The following is a 13,980-nucleotide window of genomic DNA, read 5'->3' as shown; positions in this document are numbered from 1 at the left end:
GAGATCTAATTACAGAAACCTGCATTCTACGTCCATCCCCCTCTGCAGGAGGCGATGGCAGCTGGACACTGACTTTCCGTACTCCAGAATGAAAATGAAGCTCTTATCGTGCTGATTTGTGCACACTATTTTGCAGATGAGAAGTAGTAGAAATGATAGAGTGGTAGCATTGGAGTGATCAGAAGCTTATTGTAATACAGTAATTTAATATCCTCAGTGGATCGTTGACGCTGTTACCTGTGAGGCAACTGTATGTGTAGAATTTGCCCGGTTGGAGGAGAGACTAGCAAAGACCTGCCTTTTGTGGAAGAGGGAGTGACAGGGAATTGTGAAATTAGCTTTGAGGAAGTTCCTAGAAACAACTGGTAGTGACAGTGCATTCTATAACTGACATTATTCTGGTAGGTTGGAAAAGAGGACAAGGGTGTGACTCAGAGTGAATGCAGTAGGGTAGAAAGAACACAGGCTTGGGGGCAGACACACCTGGCTGTAAACACCTGTTTCTCCATTTATGCTTTGCATCAAAGTCACCTGGGGAGCTCGTTAAAGGTACAGATTCCTGGACCCTGCACTGACCTACTAAATCAGAATATCAGGATTTAGGGCTCTGTAATCTCTATTTTTAAAATAAGCACACAAGGTGATTGTGATCTAGGCCTTCTCTAAGCCTTAGTTCTCTAAAAGGTGATATAGGATTGGCGATATCTGAGTCGGGATTGTTGTGTGAATTGGTGGTTTATTAGAAATAGCATGATTTTAATAAGGCACATCCGTGGCTGAAGAATAATATTTACAAGTTATTGAGCTTTGATTTGTTCTGCATGGTTCGTTAAAGGCACTGTTCTCCCTGCAATGCCAGCTACTCAGGAAACTGAGGCAGGAGGATCGCTTGAGCCCGGGAGTTCGAGGCTGCAGCGAATTGTCATTGTGCCACAGCACTCTAGCCTAGGCGACAGAGTGACAGCCGATCTCTAAAAACAATTTTTTGTTTGTTTGTTTTTTAAAGAAAAGACCCTGTTCTCCCTTTGGAAAGCCTGGTAGATGTCCCTTGCTTTGCTAAGCCTTAGTTACTGTGCTAAAACAGCTGGAGAGTGATTTGACCAAATTAGCTGACAGTCCCAAAGTCGCAAATTGTTGTTTCTGAGTCTTGATAAAATCAGCATTTTATTTTCCTTTTTAATGACCCTGGCGTTAAACAATCTCCTTCGGGTCGGAGAATTTCTATGGGAGGTGAAAACATCAATTATGTTGTAACAGGTTGTCTGCTCCAGTGAAAGTCAAGGGCTATGGGTTGGATCCGCTGGAGAGGGTAATTTGCTGTGGCCCTGGAGGGGCGCTTGCACCCGAGGGCTCCCAGCGCAGCGCTTTCCGTGTGAAACATTTTGCTTTCATTCGGCAGCTTTAGGCGTGAAGAAAAGGGGGAGGGGGTTGGCGTTCCGCCCTGGAGCTCTTGAGAGTGAAGGTAGCTGCAAACCCGGCAGGCTTTCAGTAGCTGGTGCTGAGATTTCCGGAGGGGTGGGGCCTCCAGAGGAGGATGTGCACGTGAGACCCCAAGAGAGGTGGGAGTGGAGCGTCTCAGGTAGAATCGAGGAGCGCCCTGCGTGCCACCGCCTCCGGCCTCGGGATCCGGATTGGCTCGGGCAGCGAGGTCGGCGAGGTCAAGACCCTTTCGGCGCCCTCCCCGACCCGCCCCGCCGCGGCGGTGCTTATGTAGAGCGACCGGCGCGGGCGGGGCGGGGGCATGCTGGCGAGGCCGAGGGGCGCGAGTGGCAGCGCGCGGGGGCCGGAGCAGCGCCCGGCCCCGGGCGCCCGGGGACCGGATGGCGGAGCCCACGCGCGCAGCGAAGCCGGGGAGGTTTGCGCTCCGCTCGCCGCGCTGCAGGGAGGGCGCGGTGCCAGGCGCGAGCGCCGAGAAACCAAAAAAGAAAGCTTTTTATTTGCTGAGGATGAAGCCCCTGAAGGAGCCCGCCCCCAACAACAACAACAACGTGTCCTTTGTGATCCACTGTCAACTAGGCAAGGAGATCAAACACATTTGCAGCAACTGCAGTCGGGGGGAGGACGCCCGGGACGGTGAGTGCCGGGGCCCGTCGGGGCGGCAGCGGCGAGCGCGGGAGGCGGGGAGGTGGTTCGGGCTGTCTCAGTTTGGGGGCACCGTCGGCGTCTGTCGCCTGGAGAACTGCGGGGACATCCGCACTCCACCCAGACATGACACCCGCCCGCCGAGCACTTTGCAGAGTGACACCCACAGCCCAACCCGGGCTCGCAACCCTGTACATCCCATTGATGTATATGGTCCCCAAAATGAGGGTTTTGAAACAGTTAAAAGAGCAAGTCTGGGATTTTCATTTGGAAGCCGAGGCTTAGGCGATTTGTCGGTGGTAAAAGAGCTGACTCCTGCTTTTTCCTTCCATGGGCTTCTGAACTGTTGCCCCGTCCTCGTATTATGATGGGATACGGGGTTTGCTGGGCTGCGTTGCGGACATGGGCTTTCTTCGGGTGGCATCAGTTTGGAGAGGCGGTTTGGCGGCGGCGCCCAGAGCCCTAGAGACTTGTGGAGTTGTTGAATGATGCCTGTTTAGAGTAAAACATGGCTGTGATTTTTGGAGTGCCGCTGCTGGTCCCTGCTGGAATGATGCCCGAAGGCCAACATGTGGAGAGGTGGGGGAGGGGGCGCGCAGCGGCATCTTCCAGGTGAGCCTGGGCGTGTGCGAGCCAGAGCTCCCGCAGTCTAATCTGAAACAGGGCAGTGAAGGGGTGCCGGGCTGCTAGCGACTCTGGGCAGGAGGAGCCCAGAGCGAGGGACAGCTGGCGCGGACGAGGCAGAAGCCTCTGCAGCTGTGGACGCCCCTGTGTGGCTGTGCATTCGCGCGAGCCTCCAGGCGGTTCCTGAGCAGCTCACCGAAGCTCTGCAGGGCCGCTGGAGGTCATGGAAAAGTTTTAGGCAGCAGATTTTACATTGAAAGCCTTAGCTACTGGCCGGCCTGAAGCTCATCTCCATGCCTGACACGCACACCTGCTTGGGCAGGCAGATTTTCCTATCACCTAGGCAGGTTTTGCTGTTCCTTTTGGAAGAAGAAACATTACTTAGGATCCCTCCCGTTCTTAGTCAGCCTCTGAAGTGCAGAGTAATGAAATGACTCTGGCTTGGCTAATGTCTTTTCAAAATTAGAGTCCTGCTAGCGTCATTATCGTTTTCTTTGATTAAACTGCAAGAGAGGCTGTGCAGGACACCACCAGGCATCCAAGAGGAAAACTGGGACGGCAGTGGAGGAAGGCGCACCCACAAAACACATGAACGCCCCTGCTATTAGGTGTAGGGGGGATATATGTTTCTGAGAGGCACACACTGACTGACATGTGTTGGTTACTATATCAGCTGATAACATCGAGACCTATGGAATACAAATGGATTAATCAGATGACCCAAAGCCAGACCTTTCCCATGTAACGCAACAAAGCTTGATATGCAGGCTAAAATGGTTATTAAATGTCAGTTGCTGTCTTGACTGAATTGCTGCCCAAATGGACTGCTTCCACAACCCTGGGAGTTTACTTAAATTAGCGTCTGTAAATGCTGCTCCGGTAAGGAAAGGTATATGTCCATACTCAAGGATGTGTGCTTACAAATGTCATTATGAGTGCTGTCACTGGTAAATGAGGTATACCCTGTCAATGGATACACGTACGTATTTTAACCTACAGCACATAGTTCTTCTTGAAACGTGCGTCATCTCCACAACCTCACACATTTCAGAATGTCCCAAGGAGCTATGTATGGATGCTCACATATTACCTGATAGGATTATTTACCCTCAAAGGATTCTTAAGTGGGGAATTATGTTATAGTGCCTAATTTTTACCTAATTTCATACTGCTAATCCTGCCAATCTATTGTGTGGTGCACTCATTTAATCACCAAAATGGAATGAGGTCAGGAGCTTAACCCTTCTTCTTTTACTGCCAGAAACCAAAGCAGCACTGCCCACTGTGGAAGTTCCAATAAATTTCACTTTGGGCAAGGACTGCCCTCCCATGATAGTCTGCAGGGAGTGGATGTTCTTTTGGATAAATTCTCTAGAAGCGATTTGCAATTTGAGTCATATTTTCTACATGCCAGGAGCACCAGCTATTTTAAAACATTTGTATGCTCAAGATCATAGTGAGGCAAACAGATTTCCCCAACATCCTGTTTGCTCAGGCTCTATAGAGGAAGGTGCTTCTCAAGGAGAGGCACACCTGTATTATGTCCAGTACCGTAAGTGTGCCAGGTTCTTCATTCAGCACTGAGTAGGCCACTTGGTGGCACCCACAGAAAATGCTGGTACAGCTTGAAAGCCCTTCTAGAAATTTTACACAGATGAAATTTTACAAAGGTACCGTTCACTGAGTTTCTTTCACGCTTAATTTCTTTGCATGTGAAATCATTATTTAAAGCATATTTTAATAACTTGCAGTTTAAAGACAATCTATAACTAAAGAATAAACTTTAAAGGATAAAATATTTCTGGCTCTTGAGAGGTATATAAAAGGTGAAATTACATTTCAGCAATTATCTTTTTACTCGAGTTTTTTTTTTTTTCCTGATATCTACTAACTAGTATTAAAGATGTTTTGCTAAGCTTATTTTAAGTAATTCTCTATTGTTAAGAAACCATAGAACACAATTCACCATTAATGGCCAAAGACTGTGTTTCCTTCCATCTTTGCTGTTTTGGTTCAATACTAAAGCCATTTTCAGGTGAGGAAACAAGCTTACATAGGAAAGCCACACAGTAAATACAGGGGAAAACAAAGACTCACACTCTCATCTGTTTCACTTTAAAACCAAGACGCGGCCGGGTGCAGTGGCTCATTCCTGTAATCCCAGCACTTCGGGAGGCTGAGGCCTGTGGATCACTTGAGGTCAGTAGTTTGAGACCAGCATGGCCAACAGGGTGAAACCCTGTCTCTACTAAAAATACAAAAATTAGCCAGGCATGGTAGCACATGCCTGTAATCCCAGCTACTAGGGAGACTGAGGCAGGAGAATTGCTTGAATGCAGGAGGCAGAGGTTGCAGTGAGCCAAGATCGCACCATAAGAAGCGAGACTCTTATCTCAAAAAAAGCCACAATAACCAAGACGCTTTCCACTGTACCATCAAGTTGATTGTTTTTTAATGGCCATTTATCTCTGCCACCTACACTGAATGTGGAACATTAGGTATTGTGGTGTCTGTTTATATCTGTATGCGTGTGTGATATATACATGTGCAGTCTCAACAAGCTAGGTTTATTATAGTAAAGAATTAGAAAGAATTGCAGAATTTTCTGATGCATTTTTTTCCCCCACCTTACCTACTTGATAGAGAGGCTGACTTTAGTGGGAATAGAGAGGAATTTACAACCAGGTAGATTAGAAGTTATGGACATCGTAAAGCCATAAGAAACATAGCTAAGTCATCACTGAACTTATATTAGAAGTTAATAGGAGAATATGATTTAATTTACAAATAGTTAAAAATGAAATTTAGAGAAAATCGATTCTAGAAAGTGAAGTATTTATGTATTTAATTTCAAACGCATTTCTATTTTCATTTGAATTCGTTTTGAGTCCATTAATAGTGAGGAATAAGTTTGGGAATTATAATATATGTAATAATTATGTATTAAGATGTAATTTCAATAGAAATAAAATATTTTAACAGTTTTTAAAAATATCTTGAAGCCTCTCAGTCTTATTTTATAATGACACTTAATAAAATGATGGATTTAGAAACAAGACATATTGATTGCAACTGCTACTCAGTGCCTTTTACATGTAATTAATCAGTAGATCACAGTTGTCTTCATTTTACTATATATGGTTCCTATTTTTTAAACATTTATATAGAAATTTACTAATCCGTGGACATGCTAGATGTTTTCCCAAGTTTTGTTTTAGGGATTAGAAATATTTAGCGTATTTTCTAATGGATTCCAATGTGAACTTTAGGAATAACAATTTGTCATACTATTTTTCTGCTGTACTGACTGTAGAGTTCATCCATCAAGACAGCCTTTTAGGAGAGAATGCCCTGGGAGTTTCTGTGGGTCACCTGCCTCATTTTGCAGGTGAGAAAATGAAGATGCATAAGGATTAAGTGAGCAGTCTACCAGGGTCAAACCACCATTCTGTATCAGGGCTGCTAACAGAACCTGTCCTTGAAGAGGGAAGCAGTTTTCAACTGGGGTTCACAGCTGGATCCTGGAAACGTCCTGCCTGTTTTCAGTGTCTCCTCTGCTTGCTGGTTGGGTGGTTTGGGGATATTACTATTTTAGTTGTGAGGATTAAATGAGATATTTGGTACAAAGCATTTAGCATGGTGCCTTGCAAGAGAAAGTGCTTGAGAAACATTAGCTGCAATTGCTAGCGTTTGTACTGTTACCCCCCAAGTCCAGTTTTGCCTTGGGCATTTCCCCCTGCTATACTGTGCTGCTTTGCCTCTTCTGTAATTAAACTTCCTTGGATTGAGTCCAAGATGAGAGCACCCAATTCTTCTCTATATTTAAACATATTTTTCTAACAAGACAAATAAGGTAAGGGTCAGATTGAGGACACAGTGGTAGGTTCCACCCTGGGCAGGAGAAGGAAGGTCAGAAAAAGCCTCTCACAGTTTCAGAAGCAGTTCAGATTGCATCCACTTCCAAAGGAATTGAGATTGCAAGTACCAAAGATGGCACAGGGTTTTTAAGCAGAGACGATGTGATCAACTCATCTGTTTGTTTGTTTGTATATTTATTTATTTGAGATAGGGTCTCACTCTGTTGTCCAGGCTAGAGTGCGGAGGCAAAGTCATGGTTCAGGCTATCCTTCCACCTGGTAGCTGGGACTACAGGCATGCACTACCACATTGACTAATTTTTGTGTGTATGTGTGTATATATATATATACATTTTCTTTTTGTAGAGACAGGATTTCCCCCACGTTGCCCAGACTGATCTTGAACTCCTAGGCTCAAGCAGTCCACCAGCCTCAGCCTCCCAAAGTGCTGGGATTACAAGCATGAGCCACAGTGCCTGTGGCCTTTTAAAAAAAAGGCCCTTTTAAATGCCCTTTTAAAAAAAGTTTATTATGAAAAATTGTACACATATGCGAAAGTAGGCGCAATAGGATAATTAATCCCCATAGGCATATCACTCAGATTCCCCCACTCTTGTATTACATTAAAGCAAATATAAGTGAGTTTTTACAATGGTGTTGCTGTTAGTGCCTAGGCAAGGACTAGACAAGACAAGGACCCAGCTCCATGCTGCTTATAGCTCAACAAAAGATGTTTCAAGACCTTGAGCAGCCAAAAGACCAAGATTCTGCAATATCTGTTTCAGGCTCAGAATGTGTCCAATAATACACTTTCAATCACCAGCAATTCAAAATCAGCTTGTCTTATTTTTAGCATAACTTTGAGCTCGTATATAATTTTACTAATAATTTCCCCTTCTGTTCTAATATTGCTCTGACACTTTACAGACATCTGTAAATAGCCACTTAGTTTAGGAGAGGACATATTTAAACAATTTGTGAAATCTATAGCTTAAAATATCCTTATTTGTCTAAAGGAGATAAAAACAATCACATTGAAAAGGGTAATAGATAAAATATATCCCTAAAACTTTAATGGGGGTAGGTGGAAAGGATCATTACTTGTTTCTTAGCCCTAAACTTCTATTTCTTTGGTTCACTAACTTACATATGAATGGTGAGAACTTTTTGGACTTGACTAGGCTTTGGGGCCTGCTAGAAGTGTCTAAAAGCCTGAAGGGTGGTGGTCCATTGAGCCAGTTAGGAGCCACCATTGATGATGTTCAATGAGGTACTGCTGGTGCACAGGCTACCTGTGCCAGGGGGACAGCTGAGCTAAAAGCCAAGAGATAAAGGTGAGTTTGTTGAAGGCCAAGTAGCCAGAGAGAGGGGCAGAGGGGACCTTACTTCACCCCACAGGTTGCAAGGGAGAAAAGGTAAGTCCAAAGAGGCAAAAGTTGGAATAGAACCGGGAACTAAACAAGAATCTAGTTGTTGGTTTGGAAAAGAAGAAATGAATTATAGAGATTTTCAGCCCAGGGAAAAAAAATCAGCCAGAAGGTTAGCAGTAGACCATTCAAGAGAAATCATATGATGATTGTTTTTAGTGTTGTATTGTTTTTATACCCAAGGCCAGAGGAAGGATAGAACATGGTCATTTGTTTATTCGTGTATCAAGCATTGATGCCTACGGTGAAGTTACGTGTGAGCAGAGAGGTAGAAGATGAGTTCCTGCCCTGAGAGAAACAGTCCATTGAGGGACGTTGCTGTGACAGGTAGACTCAGGATGTCATGGACACACAGGTGGGGAACCCATCTCCTCCCTGGGGGAGAAGGCCAGCAGGTCATGTAGGAGGAGATGGTACTTGGGCTGAATTGAGTGGGATGAATAGGGTTGGGCTGGCAGATACCTGAAGGAAAGAATCACTGGAAGCGGGACAAAGAGCAAGGGTAGGAAAGGTCAAAGGCCAGGGGAGGGCATTGAATGCTGCTCTTCCAGCAAGGGTCTGTCCTGTCTTCTCATGACTGCTATGTTTCTAGTGCTGAGAACAGTGCACAGGTATTATCCACTTAAGATATGTTCAATACATGAATGTACATGTTCTTTTATTATGGATCTAGTCAATGAATATGTGTCCCTTTATTACAGCGGCTGTAAGGACAGTGGTGTGATGTGGCTGGGGGATGGTGACAAGGGCGCCTGGGGAGATGGACAGAAACCACATACCAAGGGCCTGGGATACCACGCTAAGGAGCTGGGACTTGCTCCATGACGAGTTGTAGTATTCCCTGGAGGATTCTTTAAAAAGCATTTTTATTGAGATATAATTCACACACCAGAGAGTTCACTAATTTAAGGTATGTAATTTAATAGCATTTAAGTCATAGAATTGTCATCCATCACCACAATCAATTTTCGAACGTTTTCATTACACCTAAAAAGCAACTCTGTTCCCCTTAACATATCCATTCATTATTCCATTTCCTACACCCTGTTCCCAAATCCCAGGCAGCCACTCATCTATAGGTTTCCCTATTCTGGACATTTCACATAAATGGAACCATGCAATATATGGTACCTTATATTTGGTAGCCATGCAATATATGGCTTCTTTCACTTAGCACAGTGTTTTCAAAATGTATTCATGCTGTAGTATGTATCAGAATTTAATCGCTTTTTATGGCTGAATAGTATTTCATTGTGTGAATATCTATTCACCCATTCATCTGCTGATAGACATTTGGGTTGTTTCCACTCTTTGGCTCTGCTGAATATGCCACTATAAACATTCATGTGCAAGCTTTAGCACGGACACAGGTTTTCATCTCTCTTATGTATGTACCTAGGAGTAGAATTGCTAGATCACATTGTAACTCCATGTTTAACCATTTGAGGGTCTGCCAGACCCTTTCCAAACCGGCTGCACCATTTTACATCCCCCCCAGCAATGAATAGTATATAAAAGTTCAGTTTCTCTACAATTTTCCTGACACTTGTTATTATCTGTTATGGGTGATAGTCACCCTGCAGGACTTTTAAGAAAGCAGGTTAGAAGGTTCTAACTGAGTTGGGGGTCAAGAAAAAGAGTTAATTCAGTCCATTTAAGAAAACGAGTGATTTTAGACACCTTACATAAATGTATTTACATTACACTTTATAGCTTGTGTCTTACTTCCTTGCGGTCATCAGAACAACCTTTTATAGTTAGAATTATTCTTGTGACCATTGAAGAGAAGAGGGTCAGAGACTCAGAGTAGCTCTTGGCTTCCTAATGTCACCTGCCCATGCTGTTGCAGCTGAGCTGTCTCTCCAGCTCTGGCTCCCACCTTCGGGTCATCAAGCCACTTTCAGCTGCCTGGAGACTCACACTTTACTGAACCTCTAAGGAGGGACTGTTTATTTTGGCCCATGAAGTTTAACTTCTTAAGGCAATTAATTAAATGTGATTGTGATCATTCAGAGAAATTTGGGCAAAGATGAACACCCAAAGCAAACCGTCAATTCATTGAAAAGTTGAAGTGGAAATTATCTGATGAAGAGAGTGTTTGGTTAGAATTAGGAGGCCGAGGGGACCTCCAATACCTCTGCCTGCCTTTGAGTTTCTTCCACCTGTAAAATGAATTTACTTCCATTCCACAGGAGGTGCCTAAAACCTACCTGGATCAGGAGTTAGTAAACTATGGCCCATGGGCCCTCTGCCTGTGTTTGTAGGTTGAGAATGTTGTTTGCGATTTTAAATGGCTGGAGAAAAATCAAAAGAAGAAAAATAATTCATGACACAAGATACTTATAGGAAATTCAGATTTTAGTGTCTGTAAATACAGTCTTATTGGGAAACAACCATGCACAATTGTTTGCACACTGTCTATGGCACCTTTCAAGTTACAACTGGACTTAAGTTGTTGCCACAGAGACTCGCAAAGCTTAAGATATTTATTCTCTGGCCTTAAAAAAATAAACAAACTGGCCGGGTGCGGTGGCTCAAGCCTGTAATCCCAGCACTTTGGGAGGCCGAGACGGGCGGATCACGAGGTCAGGAGATCGAGACCATCCTGGCTAACACGGTGAAACCCCGTCTCTACTAAAAAATACAAAAAACTAGCCGGGCGAGGTGGCGGGCGCCTGTAGTCCCAGCTACTCGGGAGGCTGAGGCAGGAGAATGGCGTAAACCCGGGAGGCGGAGCTTGCAGTGAGCCGAGATCGCGCCACTGCACTCCAGCCTGGGTGACAGAGCCAGACTCCGTCTCAAAAAATAAAAAAAAATAAACAAAAAAATAAACAAACTTTGCCAACCCCTGGTGACATCAAAGTTGCTGTAATAGAAAGTATCTCTCCTGACTGGGTGTGGTGGCTCACACCTGTAATCCAGCACCTTGGGAGGCTGAGCCCAGGAGTTTGAGACCAGCCTGGGCAACACAGCGAAACCCCGTCTCTACAAAAAATTATAAAATTAGCCAGGCGTGGTGATGCATGCTTGTAATCCCAGCTACTTGGGTGACTGAGGTGGGAAGATCACCTGAGCCCAAGAGGCAAAAGTTGCAGTGAGCTGAGATCACACCACTGCACTCCAGGCTGGACCATAGAGGGAGATCCTGTCTCAAAATAATAATAATAATAATAATAATAATAATAATAATAATAAATAAAGTACCACTCCTGACCATTTTAGCATCATAGTCTGATTTTAGAATTGAAAAGGATCCTGTAGATTATCCAGTGTCCAATTACATATCTGTGTCGTTCACCTGAATTGCAGCTTTGGTCTTTTCAAAAGTTATTTAATGTTGTGGTGTACTCAAAGGGACAGGTTTAAAATGAAAATCAGCCTACAAAGAAATAACTGATCTGAATTCAGTTTGCGGAATATCTTTAGTGTTCCCACTCCCACCCTGACCTTTATGTGGGCTTCAGGCTGGCACATGTTACAAAGAGGAATGGCTTTTCTAATCCCCACCTAAGAGTTAATCATCTTGACTCTGTTATTGTTTCGATGTGAACTTTAGAACAATTGCCTCTGCTATTTTGGCACTGGAGATTTGCCTCCACAGTAATTATTTTGCAACCCACAAAAGTAATTATAAAATCAAATAATTATCTTCTAAACAAGCTGTAACCTCAGCAGAGGCTCTTGAGGGGGAAAGTTCCCATTCTTTCATTCTCATTTTTTGGGCTGTAACATTCTGCTTCCCTTGTCCCCTTACCTCAGTTCTGAGGTTATTTCAAGTACAGTGGCAATCTGTAGTGAAGAACATTCTTCTTTTGATGCAATCTCCTTGATACAGTAGCACTGCTCCATGTCTATGAGTGGAAAGAGTGAGGAACAAGTTACAGAAGAGGAGAACAAAAGTGAATGAAATTCTTCTGGCAATGGGAAGTAAAAGAAAAAAATGGGGTCAGGCATGGTGGCTCATGCCTGTAATCCCAGCACTTTGGGAGGCCAAGGCGGGCAGATTACTTGAGACCAGGAGTTCAAGACCAGCCTCGCCAAGTTAGCAAAACCCTGTCTCTACTAAAAATACAAAAGTTAGCTGGGCATGGTGGCACTTGCCTATAATTCCAGCTACTTGGGAGGCAGCAGCTGAAGAATTGCTTGAACCCCGGAGGCAGAGTTTGGAGTGAGCTGAGATCGAGCCACTGCACTCCAGCCTGGGTGACAGAGCAAGACTCTGTCTCAAAGTAAAAAATGGGAATAACAGCCTACCAGACTCGATTGCATATTACTTTGAATTATTGAGAGATGCATTATAGGGAGATGTTGCTGATTCTGAAGGTGTTCTCAGTAAGAGTTGGCACCAGTATGTCCTGGCACAACTTGAAGGCTGAAATCTGCTGCACAGTTAGGGACCATCCCTCTCTGACAGGCTGGGCATCTACCAGAATTAGGTTCTTTCTTGAAAGACTTGAAGTCTGTTTATGGGCAAGTGTTTGTCTGACATAGCCAGTGGAAACTATAGATTGTGTTTATTTATATGTTTAGAAATTGTCACCGGTCTGATGGACTGACCTAATCCACATGATGAGAGGATGTGTAGAGAAGCAGATCTTGGCCACAGGAACATTTCTGATCTACTACATTTTCAAGAATCACCTCTGCAAATTTCAGTGACTCACTGATTTATGCATCCCTTTACCATCCCCCTGAAAAGTCAAACAGGCCACCAGACAGGAGCTCATCATTCTCAAAATGAACATACTGTGAACTTTTTTGCCTGCCCAAAGCCTTAATGTGCTCATATCCAGAACAAATAGTATGTGGCTGTTTTCTACTAGTCATGATATGAATTATTCATGCACTATTAAGCAGCCTGTGGTCGGAACACCACTACCCAAAGTAAAACTGAATACAAAAGAAGAGGCTTTAATATCTGCAGCTGAAAATGCCCTTTGCCATGAGAGTAGAAACGATGGGCTACTGGACCCCTCCCATCCTTGTGCCAGGTCTTTGAGGTTGAATCTGTGAATATCGATGCAGATTCCTGTGGTAAGACACAGGAAATGGCTTGGAAGACCTGAAAAGTGTAGTAGTCGTTGGGCTGCATATCTAGATTAATTTTTTTCGTTTTTCTAGAAGGCAAAAGAAGGAGAACCTATACAAAAAGGGGCATCAGGCCAGGCCCAAGCTGGTAAATCGCTTGAGCCCAGGAGTTCAAGACCAGCCTGGGCAACATAGTGAAACCCCATTGCTACAAAAATACAAAATTTAGCCGGGCATGGTGCTACGTGCCTACAGTCCCAGCTACTTGGGAGGCTGAGGTAGGAGGATTGCTTGAGCTGGGGAGGTTGAGGCTGTAGTGAGCCAAGATTGTGCCACTACATTCTAGCCTGGGTGACAGAGCAACACTCCATCTCAAAAACAAAACAAAAAGCAAAAAAGAGTATCTACAGAAAAATAAAAAGTAAAGAAACATATAATAGGAGAGTTGTTCTTAGGAAAGAGAAAACTTAACAAGCATCTTGAAAGACCCCCATATATAAACCAGATAAAAGGGAGATTGCTCTGGTTTAGGCCAGATTGGCGGGCCTGCCCTCACATGGTGCCGTAGAGTCCTGGAATTTTTCAGAACTATAGTTTAAAAGTTGTTCTATGCTGTCCTCCATTTAGATGAGATATACTGTATTGTAGGGTAACACTTGTATCTCTAGAATATAAGCATCACCTCATAACAGTGGACATTATATCCAAAATTTAATTCTAGGAAGATGACATCTAATAGAATAACCTGTGATGTAAGTCACAGGTATGTGTGTGTGTCTGTTTGTGTATGGGTGTGTGTGGTATGTATGGTATGTCCTAGGGCAGAGTTAGTTTTGGAAACATGTATGTATTGGCTAAAGGATTAATTACATCATATAGAAATCGGTAGGAATGTGACATTTTTAGGTTCAAATTATTTCCAGAGGAATGTTTAATCTCATGCCAACATGAATAATCACCTC

The 13,980-nt window shown here is 43.9% G+C and overlaps 1 protein-coding gene across 23 annotated transcripts in view; it reads left to right on the top strand.

Annotated features, from left to right (window-relative positions):
- LOC105482440 (phosphatase and actin regulator 1) overlaps positions 1-13,980 on the top strand; it is a 578,235-nt gene that overhangs the window by 303,442 nt on the left and 260,813 nt on the right. For 3 of the 23 annotated variants that reach the window (XM_071096036.1, XM_071096031.1, XM_071096038.1), the window contains exon 1: positions 1,806-2,073. The exons of 19 other annotated variants lie outside the window; for them this stretch is intronic. In XM_071096036.1, the coding sequence (XP_070952137.1) occupies positions 1,821-2,073 (253 nt within the window). In that variant the 5' untranslated portion in view covers positions 1,806-1,820. Of the gene's footprint in view, positions 1-1,486; positions 2,074-13,980 lie in introns of those variants that run through there. One more of the 23 variants, XM_011742541.3, reaches the window with a different exon arrangement.

The sequence above is a fragment of the Macaca nemestrina genome, chromosome 5 (genome assembly GCF_043159975.1).
Source record: "Macaca nemestrina isolate mMacNem1 chromosome 5, mMacNem.hap1, whole genome shotgun sequence".
NCBI classification, from domain to species: Eukaryota; Metazoa; Chordata; class Mammalia; order Primates; family Cercopithecidae; genus Macaca; species Macaca nemestrina.
The sequence above is the reverse complement of the archived record's forward strand: the minus strand, read 5'-3'. Positions and strand labels throughout refer to the sequence as shown.